This window comes from Dermochelys coriacea, chromosome 4, assembly GCF_009764565.3.
Source record: "Dermochelys coriacea isolate rDerCor1 chromosome 4, rDerCor1.pri.v4, whole genome shotgun sequence".
NCBI lineage: Eukaryota > Metazoa > Chordata > Testudines > Dermochelyidae > Dermochelys > Dermochelys coriacea.
Genome location: NC_050071.1, coordinates 29528371 through 29545196, shown reverse-complemented (window position 1 = coordinate 29545196; position 16826 = coordinate 29528371). Strand labels below are relative to the sequence as shown.

The 16826-nt window shown below is 41.3% G+C and overlaps 1 protein-coding gene across 2 annotated transcripts in view; it reads right to left on the bottom strand.

Annotated features, from left to right (window-relative positions):
• The window catches only part of BANK1 (B cell scaffold protein with ankyrin repeats 1), a 284727-nt gene that overhangs the window by 235247 nt on the left and 32654 nt on the right, over nucleotides 1–16826 (bottom strand). For both annotated transcript variants that reach the window (XM_038401089.2, XM_043513193.1), the window contains exon 2: nucleotides 11076–11474. In XM_038401089.2, the coding sequence (XP_038257017.1) occupies nucleotides 11076–11474 (399 nt within the window). The remainder of the gene's footprint in view (nucleotides 1–11075; nucleotides 11475–16826) is intronic.

Genomic DNA, 16826 nt, shown 5'->3' with positions numbered 1-16826 from the left:
TAGAAACTAAGACACTACTTAGATGCCACATGATGGAATCTCTCACTCAAAAATTAGGAAATGCCAGAATTAAGATTGCCTGTGCAACTTTAATTCAGCCCACTTGAGCATGTGAATTAATTACAAAAATCACATACTATTTTTTTCATATGATCCAGGAGGATGGACCTGCTCTGGAGGTGATTTGTGGCTGTGTAGTGAAGGAGGTTGTTGTCTGTAGGACCTCTGCCTCATTTGTTATGGAAGTTGGAAGGTGTGCAGTGAGTGAGGCTGGGGATTGCAAAAAAAAGAAAGAATAGTCTCATGGTTAAGGTCTTATGGCTAAGGCAGTTGAATGCTGTTCAGAAGAACTGGATTCTATCCAGAGCGGGGATTAAATTTTTCAACCAAAATTTTTTGGCAAAAATAAATAAATAAATAAATAAATAAATAAATAAATGATGAAAATGCAGATTCGGTGATTCGCAAACATTTCATGAATTTGTCAGTTTTGCCAAAATGTTTGCTTAGAAACAACAAAAATATTCTGAGAAAAAAATCAAAACATTTTGATTTGACCTTTTAAAACAAAACATTTAAATTGTTCAGTTCAAAAAGACTTTTCATTTCAAAATTTTCTTTAATTTATTTTGTAACAAATCAAAATGTTTAAAAATGCTCAAAATCTAAAATGAAATGTTTCATATTGGGTCAAACAGAACATTTTGTATGATCCAAAAGGTATTTTATTTTTCAACTTCTTGAAACTGCCAATGAAGAAAAAAAAATCAGTTATTTGCTTAGCCCTAATTCTATTCCTGCCTCTGCCACAGAGTTCCTATGAGATACTAGGCAAGTCACTTAAACCAAGCTTTTCAGATTTGATCAACTAATTGTGTGTTCCTCATTTGGTGGGTACCCAACCTGAGACCCTGGGCTCCAATTTGCAGAAATGCTGGGCACACACAAATGCAACTGAACTCTGCAGGAACTTCATTTTTAGCATATGAAGTGCTATGTAATGCTACATATTCTGAAAGGCACAAAAAGGCAGTGGAAACTTTGTACCTTAATCTCTGTGCCTCAGTTCCCCATCTGTAAAATGGGGATATCATCACTCATTCACCTCAGCAGCGTATTATGAAGATAAAATTAATTAATGTTTGTGAAGCACTTGGATACTATAGTGATGAGCATCAGTGAGAAGCTCATGAGGAAATATAATTTTGTCTTAAGAACAGGGTTTCAATAGTGTGCAGCAAATAAGGCCAAACACTAAAATATAAAGTATTGACTAGCTGCTCATTAAGTGAGCACTAGCCATACGGTGAACTGAATGAAGCAGGAGTACTGTGGGAAAAAAAACAGTATGTGTCATGTCATTAAATGATATATCATAATGCATACATATCAGGGGGCTGAATTAAGGTCACACAGAAACCTTAATTCTGGCATTTCCTACTTTTGTTTGCCTAACTGTAACCTTAATAATGTTTTTTTTAACACCGAGGGGCATTACAGTAATTTCACTGAAGGCTAGGTGAAATTCTGTTCTCAGTTACACCAATACTTTGGTATCATAAAGGTTGATTGTCTTTAGTATTATCTTAAGCATGACAACTTTTTCATTCAATTTATGACATTTATTTTTCCTAATTTCCCCATGAAGACTACAAATGATGCTTAAAGTTGCAGTCAAAATAGTGTGGCAAAAATTACAATAAGAATGCATTTCAAATGTTCTTCTGAACTAATAATTCTTAGCTAATTAATAAAAATGATTAAAGTATATTACAGATAAATGTCCGTGGTGTCTTACACCACTATTTTATACCCCTAGATTACATATCCTCCCAAAATACTTGCTAGAAATCTTAAGCCCCTGATATTTGTAAGAGTTAAAAAAACTCTCAGATCTGTAATTAAATATTAATTAATGGCTGTCCTCCTTTACACTGTACAGTTCATTTCTAAACACAAACAAACTTGGAGTTAGAGGGAAAATAATCATAAAACCACTAATTAACTTAAAAAGTAAGAAATGCATAAACCCATATAAACATGCAATTAGTGCATACAGTATAAGACAGCAACGTTTAGTTTTCTATTCATTTGAGATATATCATCAGTAAAACTCTTTATAAACTTGTCCTATTAGCTGAGAAAAAAAAATTTAAGATGTCAGTGCATTCACTTTACCAGGTGTAAACAGTTTTCATCCAGTTCGTGTCTGAAACAAGAGGAAAACATTGCATACTCTATACATACTTCATTATCCAAGGGCACACAGGTCATCACAACTGGTTAGACACATCAAAACCCAAACTGCCAAAAGAGTTACAGAAATCTGATTATATGACGAGGAAAGGCCTCTGGCTTTTCAGAATTAAGAAAAGAAGGGGGAAGTCAAGAAGTTTAATCAGCAAGAGACTGGCAGTCTAGGGAGCTGGGTTATTGGCTATAGAGTTTTTCACCTCCAGCTCAATTCCAGTCCTTGTTAGAAACATCCATAAAAATTATCATGCCCTATATGAAATGAGTCAGTGGTAATGAGCAAGACAATATCCACATCACAAATGCAATACTACCATCACACTGGCACCCTTGTAATCAGTCGGCAAAGCTAAACTTTGACATATCATGGAGATGAACATCTCCGGAAGTTCTAGGAGTTGTCCCCTCAGAATAGTTGTGAGATATATTGGCAGGGCAAAATGGAAAAGCTTACTGTTTGATTCTGTGGATGAAGAGAGGACTTCAGTTCTCCAAAAGCCCCTTCCACAAGTAATAAACTCACCCAGTTTGTTTTTGTTTTAAAACAGAAAGTGTAATTGGCATTTGAGACATTGCTCACTGAGTACAATGTTTCATTGACTTAAATCACTTAGAGCAGGGGTGGCCAACCTGAACCTGAAAAGGAGCCAGAATTTACCAATGTACATTGCCAAAGAGCCACAGTAATACGTCAGCAGCCCCCCCGCATCAGCTCCCCCGCCCCGCTCCCAGCACCTCCTGCCCACCGGCAGCCCCATCGATCCGTGCCTCCCCCTCCCGCCCCTCCCGATCAGCTGTTTCGTGGCATGTAGGAAGCTCGGGGGGGTGGGGGGCGGAGGGGGAGGAGCGAGGGCACAGCAGGCTCAGGGGAGGGGGTGGGAAGGGGTGGAGTGGGGGCAGGGCCTGTAGCAGAGCCAGGGGTTGAGCAGTGAGCACCCCCCAGCACATTGAAAAGTTGGCGCCTGCAGCTCCAGCCCTGGAATTGGAACCTATTCAAAGAGCCGTGTATTAACTTCTGAAGAGCTGCACGTGGCTCTGGAGCCACAGGTTGGCCACCCCTGACTTAGAGTGGTGTCCACAAGAAAGGTCAGCATTTCCCCAAGGCCTAGTTCCATTCAGGCAAAGGGGCTCTCTCATTGTGGATCCTTTTTGCTGTTGAATTTTAGTGCCATGTAGCATTTCAGTTTTGTTTGTTTTTTTGTTTTTTACATAGACTGCTTGCCATTGTCAATGGCGAAACTCCTATTTACTTCACTGGGGCCAGGATGTCATCCCTTTGTTAAAAATTATTTAGCACTAGTAGCCTGCTGTTTGCTTAAGAAAGTTCACATTTTTATTAATTATTTATAGTCCAGCACTGGTGTGAATTGGACTTTGCAGTCAAATAAGATGATTTATAACGTTACAAAGGGTCTACATAATATATGTCATAGTGGATTCAAAATGCTCAGTAGAACAGGTCTTTCTGTCTTATCCCTGGTGCAATTCCAGTGAAATCAGTGTCTTTACACCAGCAATGAATGAATGTTACTCTTTTTATAACAGGAAACTGATACAACAAAAGGTTCAGTGGAAATAGAGGGGTTTAATTTTTTCTCCTCTGCCCTGAGAAAGTGTAATAAGCAATGTACCTGAATTTGGTGTGAATCGTTGCATATTTTAAGCTCTATTTGCCTCAGCTTGTTTGCATTTTGGACTACTAGTTATATGACAACTATAAATTTGTAATACTGCAGACTTTCAGAGCTGCACCCTGTTAATTGATGCAAAAGCAGTTTTTCTAATGTTGTTCTTTACACTGACAATGTGTGTGGTAGTATACTCATTACATTTTAGTCAAGGATTAGAAGTCAATGGCATATTGTTGTCTCAGACAGAATATATGTATTCATTTTGTGAGGCTCACTGCCTAGGCCTAAGGAGAGTATGAATACAATTTTCAACCTTGATCACTGCTGTTAGCCAACTCTCAGCCTAGGCAAAGCTGTCATCTCTTTATACCTCTTGCGCTGGGTCACCTCTGGAACCACCTGCCAAGTTTACTGTTCCCCCAAGGGAGCTGAGCTCACTCTCAGGGTCCTTTCTGAGTCCAATTACCTCCAGTCCCTGGCACTGCTCCTCAGGTCCAGCTACAGGACACTGTCAAAGAGCAGACTTCCGAGCCCCTCTCTCAGGGCTGCAGTGCCTGTCTGTTTACCCTAAACAAGAGAGGAAAAAGCAGAGTCTAGTCTCAGCCTAGGCTTGCTAGTAGCCTCTCTTCTTAGGCAACTGCTCTGTGGCCAGCTTCACCTTTTTTAAGCTCCTCTTCTCTAGGTCGTGCATGCTCTGCAGGTGTGCCCAATTGGCACTGCCTGAGTGCAGGAATGGTTGTTAGACTTGTTGTCATTGGGATGGGGGCATGTCTGATCACAGTCACCTAATTCCTCATTTAGGTATCTATGGGCTGATGTAAGTGGCTAAAAATGTAGATTTAAGCATCATTACACCTCTACCCCGATATAACGCGGACCTCAGGAGACAAAAAAAAAATCTCACTGTGTTACAGGTGAGACCGCGTTATATCGAACTTGTTTTGGCCCCCCCGTTCCTTGTTCCCTGACCGCCCCCTCCAGAGACCCTCATCCCTAATCACCCCCAGGACCCTACCCCCTACCCAACCCCCCTGCTCCCTGTCCCCTGACTGCTCCAACCTCTATCCACACCCCCGTCCCCTGACAGGCACTCACCGGCATTGACGGGAAGCGGAGAAACGCAGCCCCAGCCCGCTCCACTCCGCCACCTCCCAGCCGTGGTGCTCCGCTTCCCACCGCCAGTGAGTGCGGGGAGGTTGGGGAAAGGACGCCCCCCGTACTCACCGGTGGCAGGAAGCAGAGCGCCGCAGCCCCCGCTCACTCCGCTTTCCTTGCTGCGGCCCCAGCCATGTCGCTGGGGGGGAAGGGTTGGGTTAAGGTCCCGCACTCACCTGCGGTGGGAAGCGGTGCGCCACGGCTGGGAGCGGGCAGAGTGGAGCGGGCTGGGGCCGGGCTGCCTTCCCCCAAGTCCCCTCCCCCAAGCGACATGGCTGGGGCTGGGGCTGGGGCGAGAGAAGCAGAGCGGGCTGCTCCCGGCCCCCCGCTAATCCCCAGGGCCACTCTGGGATTGTGGGGCCCCCAAAAGTGCTCCCCACAGCTCCTGCCTCCCAGACCTTGGTGGGGTGGGGAAGCCCCTGACCGCCCCCGAGACCCTCTGCCCTTTATCCAACCCCTCGGCCCCGGCCCGGCAGCGTGTCGGAGCTTTACCGCATTGTATGCAAACCTGCGTTATATTGGGCCACTTTATATCGGGGTAGAGGTGTATTTAAGTGCTCAATTTTAAATAAATGGATTTCTTCTGTGGGTCATGAAAAAAGGGCCCTCTTTTTCTTTAGGAACAGGCTGTAGGAGAAGAGAAGAGGACTGCTGTGTTTATTTTTGTCAACACCATCAAGTAAAATAGAGCCATTAAAGAGAGTGCTAGATGCTAAGATTCCCAAGTCCTAGATAGATTCAAAGTCCTACCAAACAGTCTCATAAAATAATAAGCTCATTTTAGAAACATTATCAGAGAGGTATCTATAGAGAGTAAAATTTTCAAAATCTACCCTCTCTTTTTGCATCTGCAAGATGAGGACAGAAATAACTGCAGAAACAATTTAAGTGATTTAGAGATCTAAGTATCTAACTGCACATGCAAATCAGTTACTTAGACATTGAACCTGTCTAAATTGTGCCTACAAATGATTGTGGGAATAAAAATAGAGGCCCAGTTAAGTCTAGGCTGAAAAACCAGGCCCATAGGATCTCTTTCTTAATGAATATATAACGGTAACCATCATTTCTAGGAGAAAGTATGTGCCTAGAATCTTGGCTGTCTGCAGTGTCAGGTTGACAGCTACCCTAGAGTGATGAGAAGGGGCCAGGGAAAGAGAGGAGGGGGAAAGGCATAGAGTAAAACACAGTGTTGAACTGTACTTTCATCAATATTAAGAAAAGCTGCGGCAAAGAAAAGTCAAAATACTAAATTAATAGAGCCACTTTGCATTAAAATTAAACACACAGTTATGTAGAAGAGAAAATAGAATCTCAGTTGCTAGCTTGGGAAAATACAACCTCCTAAGTCCTAACTTTTCTGTACAGCCTACATTTCTAATGACAAACAAGTATTCAGACAATTAAAAAAAATAGAAGAAAGGTTTTAATTGAGCTGCTCAGGATAACATCACTGTAAAAATGTTCACACCTTTTAAGAAATCTTGCTATGCCAATCTCTCAACAGCAAAAATATTTGCATTCTTCCTCGCACTAAACAGGAACATAGTAAAATCTGCCACCATCCAGGAAACATATGTTACAAAGCATAATGCCTGAGTCTCAGTTCCTCATTTGTTCCCCCATGAATGCTCTCAACCACAGACAGCAAATCCTCCCGATTTTAGGTTTTCTTTGAATCATGCTATTCTGTGAACTGGATCTCTAGTGGGTACATTATCTAACTATCAACTAACACCTTTATTTGAAGTGTGCATGTTAATTAGTATTATTTATTTGGGTAGCATTATAAGAGTACACAGCTGGAGAACAGTGCCAAAGGGTTGAAGTTGGCACAATCTGGTGTGGTAAAGGATATTTCGGCCAAATGAAGAGATATGGAGCTGGATCTCTTGGTCCATTCTATCCACTTCATGCTGCTCAGACAGCACAAACAGAATAGTCCAGCTGCAAATTAACTAGCAGAGAATCCCCTTGCCCAGAATTCCCTCCAGGCGTAAAGCCAGAAAACCCTGCTTCTGTGCCAGTCAGCCACTCGGACGTAGTGGCACGGCAGGGCAGAGTTTGTTAACACCAAATCTACATTGATGTAAAGTCTGAGAGATTGTAAACCAGTGACAGAAATTAGAACAGGACCTCTTCTGTTCTATCTAATGCTAGGACTAGCCCAATACTGAATCACAGAGCCAAAATCAGCTGCCAAATGGCCTCCTGTGCCCTACAATGAATGGAATTCAGCTGCAGAGGAGAACTGATGCTGTGGTGTCAGGTAGTTAATACTGAAATGTGCCATGGAATAAATGGGTTTTAAGGAGAAGAATGGGAGAGTTTTATGAATATTGACTAGGAGGTGGGGCGCAAGGTGGTACAAATGTGCAGAGTGAACAAATTAGCAGCAATTAATAATGTTATGAGCAAATGGAAAAGGAAGGAGTAAAATACATATAATATTGTGTTCTGTTTGGTCACTATGTCAAAAGTTGTTGCAGAAGCAGAGGGGAACAGAGATAGGTGATGAAAATAAGAACAAAAGAATGGCCATACTGGGTCACACCAAAGGTCCATCTAGCCCAGTATCCTGTCTTCCGACCGTGGTCAATGTCAGGTGCCCCAAAGGGAATGAACAGAACAGGTAACCACCAAGTGATCCATCCCCGTCGCCCATTCCCAGCTTCTGGGAAACAGAGGCTAGGGACACCATCCCTGCCCATCCTGGCTAATAGCCATTGATGGACCTATCTTCCATGAATTGATCAAGTTCTTTTTTGAACCCTTTTATGGTCTTGGCCTTCACAACATCCTCTGGCAAGGAGTTCCACAGGTTGACTGTGCATTGTGTGAAGATTAAAATTAGGTGTGGCCGGGCAGGCTTCCACATGAAGAGAGACTGAAAGTATTTAGCTTAGTGAAGAGTAAAAGGAGACATGATGGGGCATACAAAACATTGGTATACGAAAGGTAAATCAAATGCATCTCTTGTTCTTTCATTGAAAAGTAACACATTTAAAACTGATTAAAGGAAAAAAATTGTTTTACAACATCCGTAAATTGTTTTACAACATCCAAAAATCACCGATACAGGTTATCATTGAGACCGAAAGCTTAGCAGGATTCTGAATAAAAGATTAACATGGATAATGCAAACATCCACAGCTACATTAGTCAGAAGTAAACAATATAAAAGATGTAAACCTTTACTTCAGGACATATCACTAACTGATACAGATTAGGAAGAAACTTTCATTGTAACCGAGTGATTTTCATTTTTTTTTTTGCACCTTCCACTGAAGCAACTGTTACTGGCCACTATTAGAGACAGGATATTGTGGATGCCTTGTCACTTTACGTTGTCATATTCTGCAGTCTGACCACTGTAAACAAATGCTTTGTGACAACTGACCAAAATGAAGAAACACCTTTCTTCTAAGAAACTATATTTGGTTTTTTTTAATAAATGTTTGCAGTTTCCTGTTTGCGGTTCCCACTGATATGGAAGTACAGTCCCTATGCTAAATTCTCCTCTTAGCTATACTGGTGTGATCCCATTGACTTCATTCCCATGAATGACAAGGTTACTGAGCCAAAGAGCTCTTTCTCCCATTCAATAGTCAAGCATCAGTAATGCACTGTAGGAAGGTGCAGAACTTTTGGGATGACTCCTTCTGGAAGCCAAATCGGGCGACTCTGATTAGCTTTACTCCAGAACATAAAAGGAAAGAGAGGCCTTGAGAGAAAGGTAGGAACTCCTAGAGCAGAGGTAGCCAAACTTACTGATCCTCCGAGCCACATAAGATAATCTTCAGAAATTCAATAGCCGGGTGCACCTGTTTGGGGCTTCTGCCCTGCGATAGGGTGGTGGGGCGCCTGCCAGGGCCTTCAGCAAGAGTGGGGCTGAAGCCCCAAGCCCCAGCAGGTGCCTCCTGCAGGGCTGAAGCCCCTAGACCCCTCCCCACTAAAGGTCATAGCCCCACCACCCTGCCACAGGGCAGAAGCCCCAAGCCTTCCCCTCCTCCCCCACCAGTCTGGCAGGTGGAGAATTGGGGGGGGGCCTCCATGAGCTGCACTTTTACTGTAAAAGAGTCACATGTGGCTTCAGTTTGGCTACCCATTAGGAAATGTGCAAAAAGGAGCTTCTGCAGAGGAGGGGATCTAGAACTTCTGTTTGTAAGTACAGTTGTGTCTGTTCACTTGGGTCCAAGCATGCTTTCAGTTACACACCAGTGTTACTGCAGGGTAAATCCACGTTCATGTAATTAAAAACTGGATCTACTTCTTCACACCACTGCTGTAGTTTTATACTTGTGCAACTCCACTTCATGACAGCATTTTGGTAGAGTTGCTCTAGCATAAGACTGGGACAAGGGAGTGAGGAAAAAAATCAGACACTATGTTTTAATTCATATTCCTGGACTTTTGAGTACTTCATTTTCCAACCTTCAAATGTTTAATGTCAAGTTTTTCATGGACTTTCCTTCCTTTTTTTTTTAAAGTAAAAAAAAAGAAAACTCTGATGTGGAGCTACTTGCTAGATAGCAGTACAACATTCTACCCTGCACGTAATGTGCAATTTCTGAGGTCAAGGCTCATGTCCTGCTTCACTGAGAATGCACTTTGCATGCTGAATGAAAGTTTTCGAACAGCAGCTGTAACAAAAAACTAACTTATATGGGGGCAAGTGTGTGTGTGAATAGTATAACCACACAAAACAGAAGGAGTTTGGAAGCAGACAGAGGACTGAGAGGCCATGAAAAAGCAGCAGCAGCAAATGCCTATCAGAAGTGCATATCGGGTGATGTGTGTGGAGCCTGTGATAATATTACTGGAGTAATATTTGGAGCCTCCCCAAATTGATTGCGATTCAGTCTTCCTACAAAATGGACTGCAGACAGTGCTAGGTACAAAGTGACTCCTCAGTTCCATTTCTACAGCACAGTAAAGTACTTGCAAATGAATTTCAACCCTGTGCAATGGGCCAGCACAAGACCTATTCACTACTTAAGCTCTTAAAATAACTCTTATGTTGACCTCCTGCTCAGTGCTGATCTGCCTCAGCAGTCACATAACATACATATACAGGATGCAATTCTATTTAGCAGAAACTTCTTGTTTCAGCTACTGCAGAAGATTAGCATACTATTTCAGCTTGTGTGTGCTTCGGAGAGAAAAAGAATGACTGAAGTAAGCCCAAACTTTGTGGATGGCATATTTTTCCATATTAGCACATTGCCTAGGAAGTTCTGAACTAGGAAATTAAGACAATTTGAAAGTTATAACAGGTTTCAGAGAGGTTGCCGTGTTATTCTGTATCAGTAACAACAAAGTGGAGTCCTTGTGGCAACTTAAAGACTAACAACTTCATTTGAGCTTAAGCTTTTGTGGGATATAACCCACTTCATCAGATGTATGGGGTGGAAAAATAATTTTCCCTCTGTTGATACTCACACCTTCTTATCAACTGCTGGGAATGGGCCACATCCACTTTGATTGAATTGGCCTTGTTAGCACTACAAAAAGTAATTTTCCCTCTGTTGATATTCACCCCTTCTTGTCAACTGTTGAGAATGGGCCACATCCACTTTGACTGAATTGGTCTCGTTAGCACTGACCCTCTACTTGGTAAGGCAACTCCCATCTTTTCATATGCTGTATATTTATTCCTGCTTACTGTATTTTCCACTCCATGAATCTGATGAAGTGGGTTATATCCTACAAAAGCTTAAGCTCAAATAAATTTGTTAGTCTCTAAGGTGCCACAAGGACTCCTCGTTGTTTTTACTGAAAGTTATGAGACATGCATACACATTTTTCAACCATACTAATGGCAGGCATTAGATTGATATAATTATCTGAACAAAGGGGTCAGAGAGACAAGAGTATATCATCCCTTTAAGCTCACTAGACAGCTATGAAGAACATTCACTGCAGTGCTAGACTTTCCAAAGTTGCATACTCCTTACTCTGGATCTAAGAGGAGGATAACTTTAATCATAATTAAGTGACAAATATATCATCAGCAGGATTAAAATTTAAAATTACCTTGTTGAATAACGCCAGCAACAATGGAGAGATATTCCTCGGGATCCTGATCGGTGGAGATCTCTTGGCTGCTTTGGTCTAAGGTCAGTATCTCATGTAGAACGTCTGAGTTCTCCACCCCACAAAGTAGAATCACTACCCTACCAGAAGGCTCAAGGACCCTGTCCAGGAAATATCTTCTCTTTTGATTCAGGCATTTTAGAAGTCCATTTGATAGTATGAGCAGTTTACATCTATAACAGGATAGAGAGAGTGACTCTAGATGCTGAATAGACAAAGTCTCTAGGTTGTAAAGTAAGATTCCTTCTTCCTTTATAATGTGTTTGAAAAGCGATTTTAAATACAGAGCCCATTCTTCTGCCTCTTCTTCATAAATCACCAGAATGTCCTTTGCATTTTCTGTAGAAAGAAAAGATTTTTAAACCTCCATTTTATCTAATATCCACAGCTAGCATGTTAGATTTTTTTCTCTTTGTAATTTGAAACAGAATGGCAGAGATAGAAATTTGGGTTTTCAACTGCAGAAAAATTTGAAATTTATGTTCCAAACTAGAATATAAATATTTTTCAAATTTCCTGTGGAATAGAAATTCTGATAAAATATCCCTTTTGAAATTTTTTGAAATTGTTTCAAAACAAAATCTGTTTAATTTTTTCCTTTTCATATTATTTATATCATAGAATATCAGGTTGGAAGGGACCTCAGGAGATCATCTAGTCCAACCCCCTGCTCAAAGCATGCCCAATCCCCAATTTTTGCCCCAGATCCCTAAATGGCCCCCTCAAGGACTGAGCTCACAACACTGGGTTTAGCAGGCCAATGCTCAAACCACTGAGCTATCCCTCCCCATAGCTGTCATTATGTCTCAGTAGTAGTAGTAGTAGTGCATCTCACATATCATATGTCATATTATGCAGACAAAATATAATACTCAAAACAATTACTTTCTTATTTTTATTGTATTTTATTTACAAAAAATATTGGGGCAGCTGCTACTTAATACAGATTAAAGCACCTTATTTTGTTGTTGAAAATGTCTCTTGTTTGTGATGTAATGAAGTAGTTTAACACTTTCAAAAAGAAAATAATTGTTAAAGCATCAAACTGTTTAATTACAAGTTAAACAGGAGACACTAATTTAAAAAATAATAGAATACTTTGAGTATATTCTGTCATCATAATATGACATACCATATTATGACATGATTTGACATATATGGTTTATATGTCATTTGATGCACTACAACAATTGATGTGTTGCGAACTGGGTTGGTTGTTTTTTCTATATATTTATTTTAAAATATTAATTTAAATGCTAATCTAATAAAAATAGGAATAGTTCAGCATCTGGCAAGTTGCTGCAGCTAGAGAAACAAAAGGAAATGTCAAATAAAGTAGATAAAGGCACACCCATGATGCTGATATTATAAATGATAGGATGCCATTGACACCACTGATACATTGAGCAACAACAGTATGCAGCAACATACAATAGGACATCAAATGAATTAACACAGTTCTATTGTCACAAAGTTAATCACAGCTGGGTCTAAGCAACAGCATCCACAGACTACATACTTTTAGTTTCATAATACAGGTTTGTATGCTGTGGACCATATTCTACACTCAGTTTTCATGACGTAAATCTGAAGTAACAACACATATGAAATTACACCTCCTTTATGCCATTTTAAGTGTGAACAGAATTTGGCCAACACGTTTGATAATTATATTAGTGTAAAAGCTCCGGTTTTAGATTTCTCTTAATAGAAAGCACCAAATGAATAGAAAGTTCATTTCTATCTCACTATACACTAGTTATTTTGATTTTTTAAAATACTGTAAACAAACAAAGGTTAGACATGGGAGCTGCATAGCTCTTATAGGCATATAAACACATACCACACAACAGCATACATCAACAATAAATACTAACCAATTAGAGAATTAAAAATGCATAAATCAAACATCCTCTGTCATTTATATAATATTACATATGCGGTAGAACGGTGGCATAAGTACAAGACCCAAGAAACAATGTGCAAGAAACAATGTTGTGTATTGAAGATTTTCTGCAGAGGCAATTCAGGCCAAATCCTAAAGTCTAACTTGGATAATTATAGAGCTCCATCACCATAGTTACTGAGCACCTCACAATTTTTATTATATATACTCAGAGAGAGAGAGAGAGAGAGAGAACCTCACAATACCCTGGTGATTATTCCCATTTTACAGATTGAGAGCTAAAGAACAGAGAAACTAAATGACTCATCCAAAGTCACACAGGGCACAGCAGTGAAGAAAACTCGATCTCAGAGTCCTCGATTAGTGATATCACGATTTCAGAGTAACTGCTCCTGTGTCCCCACTTCTGTGATACACTCTAGGAGTTCCTAGTCATGTCTCCTGTTTCCAAAATCACCTGTCTCTGTGTAGGAACCCTTATAACACTGTCTTCTGACCAGGGGGTTTTAAGCCTGCACAGTTTCCTGCCCTACACTGTGATATCCCCAGCAAGCCAGCCTGCCGAAAGGCCAGCGCCTGTGCTTTGCTTTCTCTCCGAGGGCTATGATCAGCATACTGCCAATAGTTAGAAGTTACCCTGCTACTCTTTCTAAGCAAGCACCTTTATTCTTAAGGTAAAGGCATTACATAATGTAAAGACATTACACAAGAGAAAACATAAGGACACAATAAACATAAGGACACAACAAAAATTCATATATGCATGCAAAAAGCTGACATTTTAGTCATGGGTGTTTTTGGTAAAAGTCATGGACAGGTCAGGAGCAGTAAACAAAAATTTATGGCCTGTAACCTGTCCATGATTTGTATTATATACCCCTGACTAAATCTTGGGTGCTCAGGGGGCAGCCCGGAGGCGCCAAGGGTGCTCTGGGGGTGGCATGGTAGCTTGCAGCCCAAGACCCCCGCTGCTGCTGGGAGGGGCAGCGGCGCAGGGTCCAGGACCCCCGCTGCTGCTGCTGGGGTGGGCACGGTGGCCCGGGACCCCCATTGCTGCTGCGGGTGGGGTGGGAAGACCGGGACCCCTGCTGCTGCTGTGTGGGAGGCACAGTTGCCCAAGACTGACACACCGGCCGCTGCAGAAGTCACAGAGGTCCCAGAAAGTCACGGAATCCATGACTTCTGTGACCTCCGTGACAGACTCGCAGCATTATATCTGGGGCCTTAGTAGGTCAAAGTCCTTCCAACTCTTTGGCAAGGGTCAGGCCCCCCTCCCTTGGACAGAAGGTTCTGTCCGTTTGCTGGATCAGAAGAAAGGCTTTGAATCAGTTTACCTGCAGCCTTTTTCTGCCAAAAGCCCTTTGTCTGTTGGTCGCTGGAAAACCCAGCTTAAACCAGTATATGCAAAGCACTCCAGGGTATGGTAAGTCTCTAGAGTTGTTTAGTCTTAGTGATTCACCTTAATCACCTCCCACCATTTGTAGTTCCTAGAGAAGCTGTGCTAACCCTCCATCATGGAGTAGAACACAGTCATACGTAATACTATTCACAGGTATAAAATAATATGATCTGCAAAGATATTATGATCGCATGAAATATCTGTCAAGTGTATTACCACTGGACCATCATTCCTTTCTTAGCTTCTAATCCAGGGGTTAGCATGCTGCAGGAAGTGGCACAGGCTGGAACTACGAACCGCGGCCACTGGGAGCTGTGGGGGGCCATGTCTGCATATGGTCATTGTAAACGGAATGTCTCACGGCCCACCAGCAGATTACCCTGATGGGCCATGTGCCGAAGATTGTCAACCTCTGTTCTAATCATTCATCCTTTATACACAGTAGAGTGCATGGCATCCCAGAATGGTTGACAATGAACTGCTGCTCTCTCTCAAACCAGAGTTGATTGAAAATTTTCAAAATATATTTGAAATAGAGGCCCCCATATTTTCTGAGGTCAAAATGCGAAATCAGCCTTATACAAGATGGCTCTCTATCCCGGTTTTAAAATGCAATTCTAATAAAAAGTTTTATAATACTGTATTTCTCATTTTACTTAGAGCTAAAAATGAGTGCTATAGGTAGGGCCCTACCAAATTCATGGCCATGAAAAACGCGTCACGGACTGTGAAACCTGGTCTCTCCCCATGAAATCTGGGGTTTTGTGTATTTTTACCCTATACTATGCAGATTTCACAGGGGAGACCAGTGTTTCCCAAACTGGGGGTCCTAACCCAAAAAGAGGAGGCAGAGTATCGCAAGGTTATTGTGTGTGGGGGGTCACACTATTGCCACCCTTATTTCTGCATTGCCTTCAGTGCTAGGTGGACAGAGAGCGGTGGCTGCTGGCCAGGCGCCCAGCTCTGAAGGCAGCGTCCCTCCAGCAGCAGTGCAGAAGTAAGGATGGCATGGTATGATATTGCCACCCTTGAAGGCAGCACTGCCAGCAGCAGCAGCACAGAAGTAAGAGTGGCAATACTGCAACCCTCCTACAATAACTTGCGACTCCCTCACAATCCTCTTTTGGGTCAGGCCCCCTACAGTTACAGCACTGTGAAATATCAGATTTAAATAGCTGAAATAATTAAATTTACTATTTTTAAAATCCTATGACCGTGAAATTGACCAAAATGGACTGTGAATGTGGTAGAACCCTAGTAAGAGGACACTAGGCTAAGCAAAATGGTTTCAGTTTTACAGTAGTTTAAGAAAGTAGTTTAAGAAAGAAGAGTGGCTGTGAGGCTTTTTTTTTTTTTCAGACCCTTGTCTTGATTTTGGTCAACTGTATAGAAGAAAAGGATAAAAGAAAAAATGTTGTTAGAGTTACATAAGGAATGTCAGAAGAGAAGATGGAAGTTCAGATTGTAGGGATAGAAAAGACCCTTATCTAGTTTGATCTCCTATACCACAGAACCTCACCCAGCAATTTCTGCATCAAGCACATAATTTGTGTTTGAGCTACAGTATATCTTTTAGAAAGACCTGCAGTCTTGATTTAAGGACTTCAAGTGAAGGAGAATTCACCTATGTAAATTATTCCACTGGTTACGTATTCATTGTTAAAAATCTTCACCTTCTCGTCTGAATATGTCTCTCTTGTTTTTTCATGGTATTTCATTTTGCCTTTTTCTGCTAGTTTAAAGAACCCTTTACTATCAGAAATCTGTTTCCCATGTAGGTATTTTTAGACTGTGAACAAGTGACTTCTCAACTGGCTGTTGGATATACTTTGCAGACCTCAAATCATTCTTGTAACTTTTTTCTGAATGCCTTTCAGTTTCTTTTTGTGAACATCAGAACTGGACACAGTCTTCCAGTAATTAGAGAAGAGAAGAGAGGTTGGTATTAGCAAGAGTTCTATGCATGGCAGACATGCAGCATTGGACCCATGGCTAGAAATGTCTTCAAAGTGTTTTAGTGTTACATAAATATAAATCATATACACAAAAGGTGAAATTCACATCTGTGCAGAGGGACATCAGAAAGGACTGTCTCAGTCCAAGACTTAAGAGAAGCCGCAGTCTGAAGATGAAGGAATGGTGGGAAAGTTGCCTTGAAGTTATGAAATATGAAAAAGCCTTATATTTTTCCAAATGCATGTTTTTATTTTAAAATATTGTGCAAACAACTGGAACACATGTGGGTATGATATACCTGGATGGAAATTTCATATTCAAAAGAGCCCAAGTTATTTGGGAACATGTGACATTCTATACTTGGGGGAGCATCCTGTAACCCCCATATTCCTCATTTCTATATAATTGTGATCTTACCTATAAAGCATGC